Source organism: Rhea pennata, chromosome 4, assembly GCF_028389875.1.
Source record: "Rhea pennata isolate bPtePen1 chromosome 4, bPtePen1.pri, whole genome shotgun sequence".
Lineage (NCBI taxonomy): Eukaryota > Metazoa > Chordata > Aves > Rheiformes > Rheidae > Rhea > Rhea pennata.
Window position 1 is genome coordinate 38,875,942 of NC_084666.1, and position 20,565 is coordinate 38,896,506.

At 36.9% G+C, this 20,565-nt stretch overlaps 1 protein-coding gene across 2 annotated transcripts in view; it reads left to right on the plus strand.

The window, feature by feature from the left end:
- The window catches only part of GLRA3 (glycine receptor alpha 3), a 92,345-nt gene that overhangs the window by 43,203 nt on the left and 28,577 nt on the right, over positions 1-20,565 (plus strand). For both annotated transcript variants that reach the window (XM_062574674.1, XM_062574675.1), the window contains 2 exons: positions 10,443-10,666; positions 13,566-13,648. In XM_062574674.1, the coding sequence (XP_062430658.1) occupies positions 10,443-10,666; positions 13,566-13,648 (307 nt within the window). The remainder of the gene's footprint in view (positions 1-10,442; positions 10,667-13,565; positions 13,649-20,565) is intronic.

Sequence of the window (20,565 nt, forward strand, 5' to 3'; positions counted from 1 at the left end):
CGATATCAGTAAAGAAGCATATATATATATATACACACACATATATACACACACCATATATATATATATTTTTTTTTTCTTTTCTGTAGTAGAATCTGAGTAGTGAATGATCTGTTAAACTTCAGGAAGAGTTATTTTGCTTACATAGAAAGACCTAGTGCAGAGGAGAATGATCTGTAATTTGCATTTTCTGATGTTTTAGGGATATGCTGGAATAAACTTCAGGATATCTCAAGTTATATACCAGACTGAAGATACTTTTTCTTCATAAAAACTATTTATGTGATGGAATTACCATTTCTAAAGTGAAATTATTCATTGCTACTGGAAATATTTCTATTGAGCAATCATTTGGAATGGGTTAACATACACCAAAAAACAACTGTTCGCAAAATGTTTTTCATATGTTGGCATTGCTAAAAGAAATATATTCTACTTACAATACACTGAACATATTTAGTAAAATATTCTCCATTTTGCCAGCATACTTTTAAGGGTACATTTACATTTGCAGTAAATGCAATACACTGTAAACTCTCTACCGCTTTCTTTGCTAAAAGTTATAAGAAAATACTTCACTTTAAAATGCAAGTACGTAATAAAAAAAATGGTAACTCAGGTAAGCTAATTCAGGTACCTCCTTTCTAGAGTATACAGTTCTTCCTACAGGAAGAGGACATTTTGCAGGGAGAATCACTTTTCTACTTCCAGCACTTTGTCCTTTTCCCAGTCCTCCTACAGGAGCTCTCTTCCATGCTTTTCTCAATAGTGGAATAATTAGCTGGTATTCATTCTTTTTAACCAGTTAAATGCATTCATAAGAATAGGGGTTTCTTTACTTGGCTTTGGTCTGCCCTGCTTTTCTTTTTCCTCATTGGATCTTATTAAAATAAATAGAATTTTGAATGCCAAGAGCAATGAAATAAATACCTGCTGGTAGAAATAAATATACATTGGTAGCACCCTTCGAAGCATTCTCACTTTCTCATACTTCAAGGAACTGAGTTATTTAATTGTGCTTGGTTGTGCTTAATGGTTACGACTGTATAAATTGGCTTTTAAAAGTGGGATGCATATCAAAGAAGGAAACGAATATGGAAGCAATGCTTCAAGGCTTAATCCCTTTAGGAATTTTGGTTGACAAAATCCAAATGCTTCAGAAAATGTTTCTTCTATTTGGCACCTAACTATTTCAGTAGCTGGTGTGAACGGAACAGAGCCTTGGCTTCCTCCCCTGCTGATCTCCTACTGAGAGCCACGTTACCGCTATCAGCGCATTGCCCATTCTCTCTATGCTGTTTGATAGCTGGGTAGCTGCAAAAACCTTTAGTAAAGGTTAGCCTTCTTTTTCAGGAAGTTAATGACAATTGCCAAAAAAGTCAGGGCTCAAGAGAAAAGCCTTTTCTTTCACTAAGGACAATTCTTAGTTGGAGCTTATGTAAAATTAAAGGAAGTTTTCTCAGATTAACTGACTGTAGTGAGTTAACTTCCACACCCTCTTCTGAAAGACATTAAAGATTATTTTATCTAAACATAATATCTGCCTGTAAGGGAAATACTGTCCATATTTTTCTGTGATTGTAATTGAATAAACTTATGTGATTAGCTATAATGTGGACTCTTCCTGTCCTTCTATAGAAAGCATAGGACTGCTTCTGATGCGCAGGGTTCAGATGCGTATATAAACTGTGTACATAAAGCTGGCAATTTGAATTTAAGGAAGAACTTTTGGCTTAAATGTAAGATTTCTGCAAGATTATGAGACCAGGAAGCTATGGCAAATGTATTCATCAAACATGTCAGTGAATAGTAGAGATTCAAAAATATTTCACAGAAAAAGTTAAGTGCATTTCTTTGACAGTTATAGACCATTCACATATTTTGTACCACACAGCTGCCAACTCCACAACTTCAGTATGAAATGCCACTGCTTTTATTTTATCAGCCATACCTAGTTGTTTTGGGACACACAAGAATGACTCATAGTGAGATGACTTCAGGCAGTTTTCAGCAAGTAAATGTTTCCTGTCTAATGGACAGGTGAAGAAAGAAAAATCTCCATACTAAAGGTGCAATAATTTGATGAAAATGCTGTTCCTTTCCATCTCTCTCAATTGTAGCTGGCTGGATAACTGCAGAGTCCTTAATTGCTTAATTGTTCATGCTCTTCTATTCAATACTTTTTGTTCCCAAGTGAGAAGAAATGTTAGTTAATTAAATAAATCAGCATGCGCGATCTCCTGAGCCACCAAGACCACACTCTCCTATCATAGACACGATACACGCAATCTCTAGTGTTTCTTTATTTTGGAGAGCAGATAGTTTCCCTTTCCATTAATTCTCATTGAAAAGCTGTTCCGAAATTTACTGCTCTCACAAGATCATACATTTAGATCCAGCCTAAATTTGCTTGTAATAAGGGATGTTCTTGTCCTTTGGCTTAAAAGATTTTCCTCCTTTAGTAATTACCCTTCAATACGTTTAGAAATACCAATCGTGTTGTCTCCTTATTTTTGTAATAGCTTAAAGAAATCAAGCTTTTCCTTTCTCCTCTCCTAGAACTAGCTAGCTAGTTTGAATCACCCTTTTCTGCGCCTTCTTCTGCATACTCTTTTCTTGGAATACGCATGACTCCAGATGATGCCTCACTGTAAATAATCGCTAATCAAGGCATTTCAAATATTAAGCATAAGAAAATACAAGGAAACCCTTCAGATGTTATAGAAGCTATATTTACATCTCTCAGATTTCAGTGTGACTCTCAGGGTCTTCTCCTACTCTGCCTTTGTCATCACATTGGCAACCAGCTTGCCATTTCATGCATAATGACCTATAGATTAGAGGGACTTGCTTAAACTTACATACTTGAGTTCCTATATTTAAGAAAAATTAATCAAAGGCATTAGCTGAATAAGCTTTGGATCCAGCCTGAAATTTTCAGACATACAAGGGAAAACCAAGGAAACTCCATCAATTTACTCAAAGCAATTAGGTTACCTAAAGTGTAGCCTTAGTGCTTTGGGCCAGTGAACAAATTTGAAATGGAAAGATGCTATTACCACAAAGTCCTAATCAGCCACAGGGCATCCTGTCTAATTATACTACTCAGAGCAGCAATAAAAAGCATGTCAAGTTTCATATTTTTCAGAGACTAAGACAGCAACGTTAGCAAATCTCACCAGTGATAATTAAATCTATTAATGTGTTCTGTAACATACCAGCTTTTCATGTATAGGAGGAGAAAGGAAACTCATGAGAGATGAAAACTAGGACAGTCTCTATCCATTAAGTTTCCATATGATGCCTTTGCATCGGCATAACAAAATCAAACTGTTCTTCAATTTTTGAAAAATTATCTCTGTTATTTTCCTGAAATAATAAAAATCAGTTATTTATAGCTATGGTAAACTAGGAGAGTGTATGTTACAAGGGAAAAGCTCATACTAGAAAATGAGAGGTTAAAAACCTTAACCTAATGTTTTTATTCTCCCATAGTAGTAGCAATCTTAGTATTACACTGGATTGTGCAGCATTCATCTGGCTCAAAAAATAATTATTTTCTGTTTTCCTTTCCATGTTATATACCTGTGAAATTATTTTTAAGTCTATCATTCTTTCCCAGAGAATTAGATCAAGTATATTAAAGATAAAGTAATATTTTAAGGTATTTCTGAAGAATAAAGGCCAAAGATGTTTTTCATTTAACCAAAAAACAAAATGCTAAAAAGCAGCAATACATGCATTACAGCGTTTCTGTAGAGGCTTGGGTAGTGAGGAGGTTATGCTGAAATATGAAGGCACATCAGATACAGAATTATATGAACCACCAGCACCTCTCTGAGGCCTCCACTGATACTGAGCAACTTACAGCATTTCTTGTACAGCTTTTTTTTTTTTTTTTTTTTTTTTTTTTTTTTTGAGGGAGAGGAAGAGGAGCAGAAGAGGCAGAGGGATGAGAATACACACAACTGTCTGAACAAGTACTCCCATTCCCTATCGGCTGATCCACAGCTTCAATAAAACAAATAGTATACTATAGCTGTAAAGTTATATTTAGTCTGAGGTAGCTCTTCAAGACATTGGTTACTTGTTTTAGGCAAAGCTTCTCTTCAGTCTTAGTCTTCTTCATATTAACTTTCTTTCCTTATAATGTTTGAATGATTTAACTCATTCCCTATCTCCCCATTCCTCTAGCAGTCCTACTAGTCCTAGTTCTGCCTTCTGCCTTCACAGAATCAGTCAGGTTGGAAGGACCTCTGGAGACCATCTAGTCCAACCCCCCTGCTCAAGCAGGGTCACCTAGAGCACATTTCACAGGATCACATCCGGGCAGATCTTAAACATCTCCAGAGAAGGAGACTCCACAACCTGTTCCAGGGCTCTGTCACCCTCACAGGAAAGTTCTTCCTCATATTCAGGTGGAACTGCCTGTGCTTCAGTTTCTGCCCATTACCTCTTGTCCTGTCACACGGGACAACTGAGAAGAGTTTGTCCCCGTCCCCTTGACACCCTCCCTTCAGGTCCTTGTACACATTGGTAAGATCCCCCCTCAGCCTTCTCTTCCCCAGGCTGAAGAGGCCCGGCTCTCGCAGCCGTTCCTCACAGGAGCCTTTTGCTGCAAGTCACCCTGGTAATCCTCATTCCTCACATCAACCTCCACATGAAAATCTCTGTTGATTACATCTGTGATAATTTCCTAGGCTTATGTTCAGGCTTATGTCAAATGGAATCGATAGCAACAGGCATAGGATATGGAGAGCTCTCACCTTTCTTTTTTTTTTTTGGGGGGGGGGCACGCTATTCGTCTGCACATGTCTGTGACGCACGGATACGGGACTTAGCTCTTGATTGTTTTTCAAACACTTGCCAATAAATGTAGTTACTAAAATTCGTAATTATCTTTTCTATAATTTTCCTGTAATTTCACAGAAACTTCAAAAATATCTGCTTTCGATGCAATATTTTATGACTTTCCTACAAACTCTTCCCATATTTTTCAAGTCAAGTTTTTAATGGACATCGACTAAAAATGAATATTCTTCACAAGAATAATATCTCACACAATGCTATTAAATTTGCTTTTAGAAGTGTTCTTTGCAAGTCCAGAAGATTTGCATGTTAGAATTCTGCAGCAAGCTAACACTAACAAAGCAAGTATCATTTAACTACATTTTGATAGGACAAATCTAAATTTCACTTAGATATGTTAATTTCAAATTATAATGGCACTTGGAACTGAAATAGGTAGAATTCTGGAAGATTTTTCATTTTTTGATGATAACGTGATTCTTTGGTTCAAATGACAGCATTCAAAAATTGTGAAAGTAGTTGACCTGCAATATTTGAATGGAGGCCTTGTTTTGGAAATTTGTATTTACATTTCTACCGCTAGGATCGGGAAGGAGTCCACATACAATGAATATTAAAAATGCATGAACATCCCCACAGATGATTACTCTAAAACTGATGCAAGTGAACAGAAATCATATAGCCATACATTGACGGTGACAAGCACACTGAGGTAGCCATAACAAGATTAAATTTTACCATGTAGAAGATCAGCTTCTTTACATTCTATCTGCTGTTTTATTATTATATCATAATTAAAAAAATTCAAATATTGATTCAAATTTATAGAATTGTTATAAGTATTAGTTAAAATTATAGAGCCTTAATATAGAGTTTTAAGCTAGGAGTTGCTGAAAATCATTAACCTTTAAGTATAAAAAATTCTTCCACTGTATCAGAAAATTTCTAGCCATGCAATCATTAAGCTTGTTAAGGCCTTTGTGGAATTGGAAAGTGGTCTCTGGTAAGATTTGAGAAGTCAGGTGTGCAAAAGGTTTGGAGTGAGTGTTACTAAGGACTGTTATCCAGATCATTGTACCTGCATTTAACAGATATTTATAGCACTGAGCTTAGAAAAAAAATGAAGCCAGAACAGATGAAAGCAGTGGCTTCATTATTCTCTAAACACAGATGTGCAGTATTTAAAATATAGAAATTATTACATCTTAATTAACATAGCAGACCAACAAAACATTTTCACTTCAATGTTGCTTTCATTTTTATTCAGATATTACACATATAGTTTGAGCTATGCATACTTTCTTAGCTCAATCAAGAGAGGTTTTTAACTCGACTTAGCTGCTGAGGCAGTTTAATGCTAAAAGTTTTTGTTACAGTGCCTAATCACCCACCCCCCCAAAATGAAATTTCAGATTAAATCAGTTGTGTTTAAAACCTTCCATTAGCTTCCCACTTTCTTCTGCGAGTCCAGAATGACAGATATGACAATTCACGGAAAGGAAGCAGAGCAGGTTAGTTTACTATAACGGAAAAGTATGTGCTCCGTAAAGTTTCTAATGGTACACAAAGAATGACCACAAGAAATGACAGCTCATACTTGGGCTATGTTACACTGGGTAGAAATGAGATTAGCTGAACTGTAGTTATTTAAAATGCTTTACTTGTTGCCTCTAGTTAAGAGGAGAAAAAGTCAAAATTACTGTTTCTGCCTTTCAACAGCTAAAGCAGCGATGGCTGTACAGTCTGAGGAAACGGTTGCCTTTCTGGCTGTAGTGGTCATATAGGAGGAAGATGGCAGAGGCGCAAGTTGTTTGAATAGTATCAATTAATTTTGAATGCAAGCCTGACTGAGAGAAAAAATAAAAGGAACTAGTTTAAAAAGGTCTGCCATATTGATTTCTGTATGTGAGGCACTCACCAAGCTGGGAAAAATACCCCTCATGCTGAACTTCTTGGATGACCATTCAAGGGAAATTCTCAAGAGGAGTAAAATATCTGTTTAAAAAGTATACTATTACATTAACTGTTGACACAAGGTCAGTGGTAACTTTTCTGTTGTATTCTTTCCGAAAGCAAAGGACACAAAATATTCTTGAAAAGCTGTCTGCTATGTCAAATATAAGAGTCAAAATACGAACAAGCATAAGAGACGAAATAAGAATCAAGAGCAAGTGCTATAACTAGTGCCACCCTGTGCTTTTTCAGGGAATAATAGTGAGAGATAACAGAACATTGTCTGTACTAGTGAATTCTTTCCAAGTTATGAAAATCATAATCCAGAAGCCTATTTCAGTGAGACTTAGGCACATAATATTTGGAGGAATTGTGCCCAAATTTCAGTAAGGCTTTCCAACTATATTTTCTATAACATACTATGGGAATATAGCTCTGTGTGTCACTGCAATGAAGAATTCAACATATTCCACAAATATTTTAGAATTCATCGTGTCTCAGAAATTGCTAACAAAAATATTAGTAAAGAGCTCCATGACAGTCTCAGCCTCAGCCTGGAGAGCAAAGATTAGTTCCTAATCGCCCACTTTTTGGTTTTATTGAGCCCCGTGAAGCAGATGAACAGTATCCTCACCCTCTTAAGTTTATTCTCTGGCTATGGGAAAGAAAGCTGGACCAAATGCAGACCCATAGATCATTTTCATTCTGCAGAACCAGAGCACAGCAGCTGTACAGATGATGGCAGCCTTCAGGTTACAGAAGCAAGTGTGGAAGTCACCACTGCTTAAATGATGATTTCGCTCTCTCTTCAGAGTTATTTGAGTTAGGAGTTACCCCTCTGGGCAAGCAAGTAGCACGCAAGAACAATAATCCTCTGATAAGAGAACAAATCAATGCTAGCCATTTAATTCTGTTCTGTGTTTGCACAAAACAGTCCTACTTGATTAAAGCAGTTAAGCTTTACGCTTGCACTGTATAATCACGAGCTGAGACAATGAATATTTGTCCTTCATGCAGCAGTAGCCATATGTATCTTTCTTTTTGACAGATTATGTTTTTTTTTTTTTGTTTGTTTGTTTGTTTGGTTTTTTTGGTTTTTTTTTTTTTTTTTGGGGGGGGTTTTTTTTTTTGTAATGAATAATGAGAGTCAATTTAAGTTGGTCTTTTCAGGGTAGAGAATAATGAAAAAAATGCTTCAATACAATGTAACCAGGGTATTTTTTTACCCTAAGGGCTGGAAGTCATTTAAACCAATAAAATTTGACTCGTTTAGGACTTTTGCAGCAAACTGACGTAGAAAATAGCTTAATGTAAACTGTGAGAGATCCTTCCATTTCTCCTCTATGTTTGCCATTTTCATTGCAGTCTTCTGCTATGTATTTCTCAACTGTTCTCTTTACACATATGAGAGGTCCCTTACTCCATAAGTAATCTCTTTCATTATTTCATCACATATGGAAACAAAATAGATAAACAGATAAACACTTGATGAAATGAATTACAAGGTAAAACTTGGGTTTGGGTAAAGTCTAGATAAAGTCCTAGCGATGACCCAGGTTTAGGGCTAACGTCTAACAGCTCCGCATGTTGGAGTGGGCAGCGGAGTCATTGCTACTTTCATATCCTGTTTCTTCTTGGACTTTTGACTTTATATAGGAAGGCGGAAGAGTCCTTTTACTGCATGCAAGACACCGGCTGCTGGGTTTTATGAACACCAAGGCCCAATCTTATCTTAGAAGTTTGATTTTAGCTCAGAAAATGCAGAAACTTGTTTCTACATCTGTACAGTAAAAAGTTCTGGCTCTGGTTTCGCCCTGCTGTGATGCTTATGAAGAAAGAGCAATATCTACAGTTTCTATTTGGAATTTTTCATGGCTCTTGAGGCAGTCACTAACTATGTTAAAGAGGGAAATTTCTTTCAGTCTCTTTCTTCATTTTCTTATCTGCCAGCTTCAACTAGCATTTGAGTGGATGAAGATTAACAAATCCTATGCTTATAACATTTAATGCAGCGTGGAAGAAAGTTTCATTTGGCCTCATAGCCTTTTCTCTCTATGTCCAAAACAACAATCTGAATGAATTTCATCCTTCAGGTTTAGTTTTTCCAATCTGAATGAATTTCATCCTTCAGGTTTAGTTTTTCCACTTATATGCTTTATCTATACAATTTATAATAGGTATGAATACAAAATCCTCTACTGCGAATTTCTCTATATGATATACAGTATTTTATGACTATCAAGCAACAAATGCGTGAATAATATGTTTTCAATATATTTGGCTACCCTTACACAAGCTGAATAATTAAACTAACCCCAACAGCAGGATGCTCAAGACAAAGAACTACTACTCATGAGTAAACATTGCATACTGAGGTTCCTATTGTCCTTTATTAAACCCTGTTAGCATTATTCTCATAATTATATGGCTGCTTGTTGCAAGTTTCATCAGATGAAATACTTGTAAAATACTGATACCTGTTTTGGAATTTCAGTGGTACCCATAGTTTCTATAGCAATAGGAACTCAACTAGTTTTTATAACTATTAATAGCTGTTACCTGTAGCTATTGCTAAAATTCTATGGCTCAGCATTGAATATTTCTTTGCTTCCCATTCTGCGTCAAAAAGTTCCCTTTCTGAAGCTAATATTATATTTTTAGCATTAAACTAGTGATGTTATTTACTTAAATGAAATTCAGCAGTGTCAGGTAAGCTCTGATACCCTGCTGCATTTTCCTTTTTGCACATATCAACACGTTCTTTGTTTCCATTTTATTTTTATCTTCTGTCAGCAACTTGTCAACATCTGCAGTAGTGCAAATAATGAAAAAAAATCATGCTGTGACCAACTAAAGCATAACCCATATAGCCTTATGACTAGTCTCTCAGATCTTGATATCATTTAGTGAGATGTTAATCTTCACTTTTACTTAAAAACAAATATTTTCATCCTCCAGAGTGGTAGGTTTCAGTAAGGTGTCCAGCCATAAGTGTTACATATTGTCTCTGATAGAGCAGTTCCAAAAGTTTGAATCACTCCACTCATCTTTTCTATAGAAACACCCTTCACTGAGACAGGACTGTCCATGGAAATTAAGGCAACCCCGCTTGAATGTACACTAGCTTACCCATGATATTTGAACAGTTTTTGTCTTCCTCATACAACTGCATGGCAAAGTACTACTCATAGTTTTTCCTTTGCCTCAGTTCACAATTGCAAAATTATAAGGGGTGTATCTAAAATCATACAAGGATTGCAGAAAAAAGATTTAGGGTCTCCTTTTAGTGGGACAGGCTCTCACTGCCTAAGAGAGGGAAGTGGCAAAACCTTTGTCAGAGTTGAGCAGAAAAAAAAAGTAATATCATAAAACTCATTCTATGCTTCTGTTATTTCTCTCTTAAGACAGAGATACTATAGGGGTAGAGTTATATAGTGTTACATGAACTGTACATGGAGCCTGGATTTCCTTACCTGGATGATTTTTTTCAATTGCCCTGAAATGCATCTTTATTTTTATCCATTGTGTCTCCACAAATACAAATAGGTATCATGTTGGCATTCAGCAAAATAATTCTCTTTGTCATCCACAGATGGACAGGGGATTACATGGCTAAGAAATGAAATAAAAGCTAAATCCCTATGCTTGATAAAGCTTTGTTTGTTTTCTCTTTCATTCAGGATTACCGAGTGAACATCTTTCTCCGTCAGAACTGGAATGACCCACGCCTTGCATACAGTGAATATCCAGATGACTCTTTAGACTTAGATCCATCCATGTTGGATTCAATTTGGAAACCTGATTTGTTCTTTGCTAATGAGAAAGGTGCCAACTTTCACGAAGTTACAACAGATAATAAGTTGCTGCGAATTTTCAAAAATGGAAATGTACTTTATTCCATCAGGTGAGTCTCTAATCAATTTTTTTTATACGAAGCTTAAAAGTGTACCTACTGTTAATAAGCTGAAAGAATTGTTATTGGTTATCTTCAGTTGTTAGTCATACAGAACCGTCACTAAAGTGAGAGTTTTGAATAATGAATTTTACCATCATTACTGTTCATTAATATTACAATAGAAAATGATCCTATCCCTATTAGCTATATGCATAATAAAAATAAGAAAAGTATCACCCCAATTTTTTTAAAAAAAAACAGAAACTAAGCCCATTCAAGCTAGCATATTTGCACAGATCAAATTCTCCTGGAGTACTGTAATCTGAACAGGCCCATGTACAAGTTCAAGTTCTTTCTTTCACACATTTCCAATGGCATGATGATCTGCTGTTATTTCTCTCACTATTTTGGGTATAGCATTTGCTCTTCCATACAGAAATGGGACCTGTTTGAGAAAGTATGAGATTTAAAGAATAGCTCACTTATTGCTGGGGGTAGGGAGGAGTGGAAAGGAAATTTTGAAAAAGTTTTAAGAAGCTGTTAGCAGCAATTATATATAAGTATTGACAAAATCAAATTATTCTACCTCTTTTCATTTCTCTGCTCCCCACTTCCGTTGTATTAATACAGAAACCAGTAGGCATTCTTACTACTATCTCGAAAAACCTGATCTGATGAGAGATGCCCTTGTTACAGGCATAGCAATGTCCTGTGAGACTGGATTTAGATTTGGTATTAAAACAGTGAACCACTTGTGCAAAGTGTTGCACTTTTCAGTTTGCACCCCAAGAGAGGAAAAAAATATATATAATAAAAAATAAATTAAAAAAAAGATGTGCCAGGAGCATGGGAGTCTCCTTCCTCCCATGTTCCAGTGCAAGTGGACAACATCTTGTCAAGCTTCCACAAGGAGAAAGGATATGGCTAAACTTCCTAAGAGCACATCATATCCCAAAGGAGGTCAGTCTGCCAGTCTGAGGAAACAGACATTCCTTAGTGTCATAACATGCATTCTGGCACTAGGAACTGATAGAGAACAAGCAAAAAAGGCTCCTCCTCTGCACCAAAGTAAAAGGCAGAGCTAAATCAATTGTCTCCACATTATCTGAGTCGCTCCCAGAGGCACTGGCAGTTCCTATCGCTTTGCCCCACATTGATCAAACAATTCCGTCTCCTTGCCCCACTCCCTCCAAATATGCACGGCGCACAGTAGAGATGCAACCACTCTGATGTAAGCTTGGATAGCAACTTCAGTACAATGTTGACTAAGTTCATTGTCATATGTAACGGAATATAAACACACGCAAAACATTATCGTATAAAATTTATAAAAAACAAACGTTGACTGTGATGATAGCAGATGCCAGATAGCGCTTGTATTTCTTGTGAAGCCAGAATGCTTATGTTGCCATAATTTATTTAAGAATATTACTAAGAGGGCCAATTTCTGAAAGATTTAAAATTATATAATTGGCATGCAGTTGAGTTGTGAATGAGAGTCAGTTTAGCTTTTGATGAGGGTAGACATGCAAATTGGTAAAGAGCTAACATTAACAAAAAAAGAGGGAGAGAAAATGGGAAATTTCTAAATTATTGCTTTTTCTTTTTATTTCATAATTTTTCCTCCTCCCCCAATTGCATCTGAACAAAATATTCAGACAAACAGTGAGAAGTTTCAAATTCCTGCTCCAATAAATACTTAATGTAAAACACTACAATATTTATTGAAGCACAAAGTGGAATCGAGGTGTCTCTTCTTCCAGACAACTTGCCACATTGTTATCATAGATAAATCCGTTATGTGAACCAGTGTCTACCTGTCAGAATTTGGGACTATTTCAGTAGGAGGTGACTACTTTCCTCCTTTGACTCTCTCCCTCCAGCTCTGCCATTGGCAAGCTAAATGAGTTATAACAACAAAGGAAGCCTTGAAAATGGAGAGATGAGGCAAAAGAGTGAAACACCACAGACATGCTTCTGTGCATGCACCGGAGAATGAATTGAAGAGAAGGGAGCAAGAACACTGCTATTCTAAAAAAGGCTTTATATGCAAGGAACTGATTTTAGGCTACTCAGATTTTTGAAGGATGCTATCAGCTAAGCTAATAGATGACTCCTGGGGAAAACATCCATGCCAGGCATTCTCCACCAAGAAGAAAGGTGCAGTCATGACCCTAAATGATGAGAAGGCACCTACCATTTCTAAACATGCCCAGTGAAGGAATGTATACACCTTAACCTCATATGTTCTTCTTTCTCATTTCTCTGAGACATGTCACACTGAGGATGAATTAGTGTATTGACAAAAAATGTAAGAATATCTTATTTCCTTATAGATTGCAAAGCATTCAGCAAGAAATATCATGGCTAACACAAAACACAGCTGCCATTCAAAATTACAGGCATATTTCAATCTACCATCAATACCCTAAAAAGTTATCTTAAACCTTTATGCTGAAAATATAAGCACCTTATTTTAGGACAATAACACATAAATTACTTCACCAGCATGATTTGCAGCTGACATCTACTATGAAATTCTTGTAAATCTAGGTAAATTCTACGCCAAGGATTTGAAATACTGTAAAAGTACAATTCTGCTCTAAGGCAAAAAGCATGCTGTTGTTGCATTCCTTTAGACTGTCCCATAAAGTCAGGCAACCCTCCTGAAAAATACATTTTTGTGAAAGTCTGTAATAAGTTGGCTTTCTGCATTTTTCCACAATTTTTGTCATCATAAGCTACAGGAATGATATGGGTTCATCTAGTATCTATTCCTTTTCAGAGTTTTTTAATGGAAATTTGTGTTTATTTCAGTTTCTAATGACTCCTGGTGTTGTGACACACACTGTGCATATATACGCTATATTTGTGGTATATTTTTAATACATGTTTTGTGTTCTTTCAGATTGACTTTAATACTGTCCTGTCCAATGGATCTCAAAAATTTTCCAATGGATGTGCAAACTTGTATAATGCAGCTGGAAAGCTGTAAGTTTGAGCAATGTATTCTCCTATAAATCCTTCTGCAGAGATTTCAACAGCCACTCAGGGGATAGAAAGATACCCAGTAGTGAGAGCAGAACTAAGCTTTTTAAAGTAATCACTGATTTTATCAAAAGAACTTGTGAAGCATAAAGATACCTTTAACTTTACTTGCACTGACAATCCAGTTTCAGCTAACTACAAAGCTACTACTAAATCTAAGTACTCAGGGTCTAAGCTTACCTTTATACAAAATTTATGCATAGAGTGATTCTTAAACTCTTTCCTTTATTCACACATCCATACCTGTATGTGATCGGGGGGGGGGGGGGGGGGGGGACAGTGATATAGGAAAGGGGAAAGGGAGTGATTTATCTGACTTATGTGAGCAACCTGAAATCCAATTTTTTTTTTTATATATACTGAATACCTGGTCTTCCACATGCCTCAGTGTTAGAGCTGCTTATCTGTACTTTTCATATGACCATCTTAGGAAGAATTGGGAAGAGGGTTTAATGCAAAAGAGAACTGTAGAAAGGTTATAGTGCGTGCATTATTTTATATTTATATAAAATAATAATACACACACACACATTTTACACAGCCTTCACCCCCTCATTCCTCCCTCTCAGCCACGGCAGCACCTTGGGTTGGTGGAACATCCTCTAGAAAAATCACAGCAAGGACTGCAGGGCCCTCACGTATTGTGCAGCCAGGGATCAAACGATGATCTAGCCATCAGCTGTAACACTGGAGTGTTTTAGCATCCTCAGAAGGCTGCCTGGGCTTAATATGATTTGTAGTAGTACAGCTAGCTAGACATTGAAAACAGCTAGCACAACACAAACAGAAAAAAAAAAAAAGATTCTGATGGACTTCTAACACAGAGACTGTCCCACGGTTTGCCCAAAGCCACTGTTGTATTCTCAACAGGAAAAGCCAAATTACAACTGTGGATGATATAAACACTCTTTTTAAAATCCTATTTGTATATACAAATATCCTGAGGAGAGCAGAGGGGAATATAAAACCAGATAAGAGAGGACAAGCTTTACAGAATTATCTTCCAATGAAGAGTAACACCTTATATGTGAAACAAAGCTAGCATCTGCTGACTCTACCCACTCTACATTGTGCTCATCTACCTTGAGATGTCCTTTCAAACAGAAAATAAGATAGAAAGCATACAGAAGTTATGCTATTTCAACGCCACCATGCACAAAAAGACAGAGCATTTTTGTCAAATGTGAGGATCTAAGCTAGCACAGTATGTGTGAGGAAGAAGGCATTAAATTCTCATTTTCCCTGTGATATGAGATGTCCGGAATTGTCTTTTCCCCTTAAAATGAGTTCCTTAGCAAAGAGATTCTCCTAATGGCGTGGAAAAAAAAAATCAAACAAAAATAAGTGCTGTCTGAAAGATTTTGGTGATATTGGAGTTTGAAAATTAATGATAGGAAAAACAATCAGGTAAATAATAAGTACTCATCTTAATGTGAGATTTTTATTTATAGTAGGATCAATATATAAAATATCTCAGAAAAGAAGTTTCTGCACATATAATGAGCATACTGGATTGTTTGAACTATATATGATGCATTCCTGTTCTGTAATCTGATTAAAGTATTTCTTGCCTTTTCAAAAAAAATGGAACAAAGTAGGGGCAGAGAGAAGTGGGAAGTGAGAATATATCAGTCAGTATGTCAGAACTGTTTGTTGTATGGATACAGTATGCTTTTACAATAAGTTACAGGGTGAGTATGAAAGCCAAATCTATTTTTCATTACAATGGACATATGGTAATATTGCAGAGCAGGCTTTTAATATGAGGTCAGTGGCTGAATCTGACAGCAGAGATTTTCTTCACAAAAATTAAACAACAGTTATTTGCTCCAAATGTGAAGGAATTTAGAGGAATGTTATATGTTCATCATTTAACCAAAAGTCCACATTCAAGAGAGTATTCTACATATAACCAATGTCACCTTTATAATTAAGGTGACTAAAGAAAATGTTAAAAGGAAGCGGTTGTATCAGAGTACGTCACATATGGCAAGTACATTCACTCTATATCATATAGTTATGTTTCAAACAGAAGATATAATACTTGACTGAACAAGAGAAGATATAGTTTTTAAGAAATGTGTTTAGAAAGTTACAAAATAGTTGCTTTAACAACTTCATAAAAACTCAGCTGCATTTTTCTTGCCTTTCAGCCATTTTAAGGGCAGGTCATACAACAACTGAGCATTCTTGAGCAAATGAGGCATCTGTGCTGCCTTGCAGGAGCTGACAAATTTCCACAAACTGCACCATAGGGAACTAATTCTTATTAGTTGAATAACATTGTAGACGTTCTACTGTATTTTCCAGCTGAACATTGTGCACTGTAGTCTTGTTTTTAATCATCTGGTTCAATGGGGAGCTCCTGCTGCATATTCATATAGTGGAGAGAGGCAATGTTCACAAAAGAGGAGCTTAGCAAAATACAAACGAGTGTTTCAGTCTGAGATACTGCAGTAATATAGTTATACCTGTGAAATCAAATGTGATCCTTCTGTAAGTTAGAAGCAATAAAGCATTCTCTGTATCCCCTTGTCTAACTCTGTTTTAACTGTAATTCCAGTTATTGAAAAATAGGGACTATGGCCAGAGTAGCGCAAAATTATCAGGCTGAAATTTTCGCAACGTGTAGGAGCTCCGGCTACACCTACATGTCTGCTAGCAGAGTGCAGTTTAGCATTTTCTCATGCTTATCCACTTCATATCAAGTCTCCCGAGGTAAGAACTGAAATAACCCAAAGAGCCTGCATCCATCCACGAAAGAGACTCTTGGGTGGATGCAGGCTCTTTGGGTTATTTCAGTTTCTAGGCTACAGAGTCATACGGTCGTGCGAGCCTGTCGTACGTTCTTTGGTGCTCAGTGAGACAGCTTGAACAGGGGGAGTGAAGCCAATACCCCGCTGGTTACTGCGCCGTCCAGGGAAGTGGAAGGTGTGGGTTTCAAAAATGAGAACACAGATCTCTCGCATTCTGGGCAAATAATCGAATCATCAAGGTATTCCATAAAAAGCAAATTGGTGGCAGGAGTGAAATAGCAGCAGCAGTGCTTTCAGATGTCTCTCTTTAAAGTGACCATTACTTCTGTCTTTTGCACTGAGCACCAGTTTGGGAAGGCTATTGTACAATTTCAAATTTCCACTATCTATTTATTTCAATTTCTTTAAATTGTCTCCAATCCTGGAAGTCTTATTCCTGCATGTGACACTAAGCAAATTTGTTACGTAAAAATTACTCATCTTTTTCTTACTCATTTTACCATCATTCTACGCTGTAGTAGAGTAAGAGTCACAGTTACTTATAAAGGACAGACTGTGGGTTGTACCTCTGCCATAAAATAATCTGGTTTATTAACACATTCTCCCCAAAGCTTTTCTCCCCAAATGATATTTTGATTTTTAACCAGCTCTTGTATTATCACATTACAAGGTCACTCTAAGCAGCTGGATTTGCCCCAATCATTTATATAATACAGGGTCTGAAAAATATCAAAGTGAATATATCTTCTGTTTTTAAAGGATTTCTTTTACTAAATGATTTCTTAGCAACTAAAACAAACTATTTTCATACCTTAGGAAGCAATTGAAACTGCAAAAGTGAAATAATCTCTTCTATATTTGTGCTTTATGCAAGGATAGTCCTTGGGCATGTGAGATAAATATATATTTAGCTGCCATTTCTTTATTTTTTATTCAAGTGGAATAAAACTAAAGTTATTTCTGTGGCCTATCTCTCAAGAAAAAAATGTTTTTCTTTCATATGTTACAGCCTGTTGTGCGTCTTTTTAAATTTCACTTTTATCTTAGTGCATCCCCTTATTCATATATTACAGTTATAACTATCCATGCAGTTTAATACTCCTAGATTTTCAAACAATACTACCATGAAAATATTATATCAGTTATGAAAGAAGAAATATTATGAAAAGAACCTCTTTATGCAACAGAATACTTCATTTTGATGGTTACAGTCTCTAACTTTTAAAAAGAGTGGCCTTACCCCCATCCCCCATTTGATTTGTGGGGGATTTTTGGTCTTTCTAGACAATCATCTGTCTTCTGGCTTTTTTGAGGAAATTCACTCTGTGCTATATGATGCTACTCCCTGATGCTACTCCCTGAACAGCGCAATTTCTTTCCTCCCAGCCTCTCTCAAACCGTGTGCATGAAAATATCAGTAAGCAGGCCAACAGCAGATCCACATTTCAGGCAGGGGCTGAAATTTCACTTGGCTGCTTTCCCACGACAGCACAGAGGTGCTGTAAGAAAGGTAGTAGAACTGGACTGTATTTCTTCCCCGGCAGGGAAGCCAGTGTGCCTACCGGCGTGACAGTAACCACGGGCACACTAGGTCAGCGCCTGCTTTTGCCTGAGCCCGTGGGAACTTCTCCGACTTCCATTTCAGCAGCACGGAAGTCGCCAACACCTCGCCCTGTGGTTTCCACTCTGCAGAAGGGTGACTTGGCTCACTGTATGTCCGAAGTGAGACCTCACACACAGCTAAAAACAGCTAGATGTCTGCAGCCTTCACTTTCCAATCTACACAGGAAGAAAGAGCAGGAGTAACTCTACAGCTGCTGATGAGGCCACAGAAGCTTTAATATTAAAGTGACAGCTGAAAGTCTATAGGCTCCAGAAAGGAATATTATGTTGGAGTGATGTGGGAGACAACTGGGCCTGAAATGTTATCTGAAAGGCTAAGAAGGACAAACCTGTAACTCCCAAGGGAGAGATCCTGTCAGAAGGACGTAGAGGGCAGTGCAAAGGGCTGACCTTTGCAAAGCAGCTCAGAAGAGCACAGAATTAAATCCTGCTTTCCTTGAGCTCCAGCACAGACTTAACCCTCAAATGTAGCACAACTGATTTCTCAAGCTAATATTTTTAATGGCTAAAGTGCGTTAGAAGAATATTTGCTGTTCTCTAGCTGAAGTCAGGCAATCTGCTGGGCTGCCTAACAGAAAGGTAGTAAAATTACTCCAGTCAGCACGACTGTAGCTCTTGCCTCAGCTAGATACCTGAAGAGCTGCTCAGTTTACTGAATAAATCCAATGATACTCTTGGATCTATACCTTAGACAGTAAATATATATATATATATATATATATATAAAAGAGGAATGGAATTTAGATAAATCACTAGAAGAACTATAAAAGCAAATGTGTGGTCAAACCAAGTTCTGTTGAATAAAAATGCTAGGTATCTAGTTCAGTTGTTTCATGCCATTTATGTCATGAACAGAGAAAAGGAGCTGGGTTCTAATATGCCTTTAGCTAGTGCAATAAGACACAAGAAAAGAATAGCTTTTCTGGAGTAAAATAGATTGAGTAGAAAATTTACAGGATGAATTGATATTCAACTAGATCACAAGTTTGCTTAAAAATGTTATTCTTCATGGCTTGGAATGGTTCTACAATGATGGTTAAGATCCTGGAAGCATAAGTGAGAAAAAAAAATCTCGGAATTGCCAAGACAATTCTGATTCAAAGGCATGGAGACTCTGAAGATCAGAGAAGTTGCTTGTGTTGAATAACTAACCATTTTTATCTGTAATGGAGTAGTCCCATGGAATAGGCAGGAGAAATGTTAATACCTTCAGGATTTTTCAATAATTCTTCAAGACATATTTGTTGGATGCCCACTGTCTTGCCTATGACACTACTGGGATTTTAATGCCTAAAGCTGAAACTGAATTAGCTGAAATAAAACCTTCATATTTTCAGTATGCATACATTAAACTGATATGAACAGCTTGGTTTTGATACCTTCTATAGAACTACATGGATTGATATAGGCTGAATGGACATTTTAAGGTGAGTTTTGTTCTTATGCTTCAGAACTGGATGAGCAAAAATAGTTACATGTATTAATAAGATTAATAATAATATTAAGAATAAAACAAATACAATTTAGCTTTTTCTCCAAAGATTTCTTATAAGAGTGTTGGTAATAACTTGCCAATACCATTTTGGAAAAGACAGAGTATTCTTGGGAAAATAAGAGAGCAGAAATTGGCTTCTTCATGGACCTGCTTAGAAGAATCTCATGACATAAGCTTCTAGAAGAAAAAAGGGTCCAAGAAAGCTGGTTGATATTCAAAGATCACCTCCTCCAAGCTCAAGAGAGGTCTATCTCAAAGAGGCCAAGAGACCTGCGTGGATGAACAAAGAGGTCCTGGCAAAACTAAGATCATTAAGGGCATTTCTCATATGAGGAAAGGCTTAGAGAGCTGAAACCGTTTAACTTGGAGAATAAAAGACAAGCTGGTGGATCTTTTTAAAGCATTTAAATATCTGAAGAGAGAGTGTAAAGTGGATGGGACCAGACTCTTTTCAGTGATGCCCAGCTTGAAACACAGGAATTTACATCTAAACGTAAGAAAAACATTTTTCCTATGAGGATGACTGCATACTGGAACAGGTTGCCCAGAGAAGCTGTGGAGTCTCCATCGTCTACTCAATAGCTGTCTGGACAGGTTCCCAGGCAACCTGCTCTAGGTGACCCTGCTTGAGCAGGGTCCCTTCTGACCTCAACCATTCTGTGATTCTGTGAAGTGACCAAGAGAATGATTTAGTTTTCCTTCTTACAGACACTTACATTGTCTTTCTATTTAGAAGCATTTCAGCAGACCAGATCCTTTCCCCACCAACCCACAAAAATCTCTCCTGCAACCTGGAATGCCTCCTGAAAATACCCTAGCTAGACAACCTTTAATGCTTTCTAAGGAAAGAAGTGGACACAAAAACTTTTTAGTATATCTCTTTTGTCTACTTTTTGCCTAGAAGTACTGTATAGCATTAGACAGATGGATTAGATGAAGTGACAGTCTGTTTAATGTCTGCATATTCAAAAGCTCTCCCCAACTAT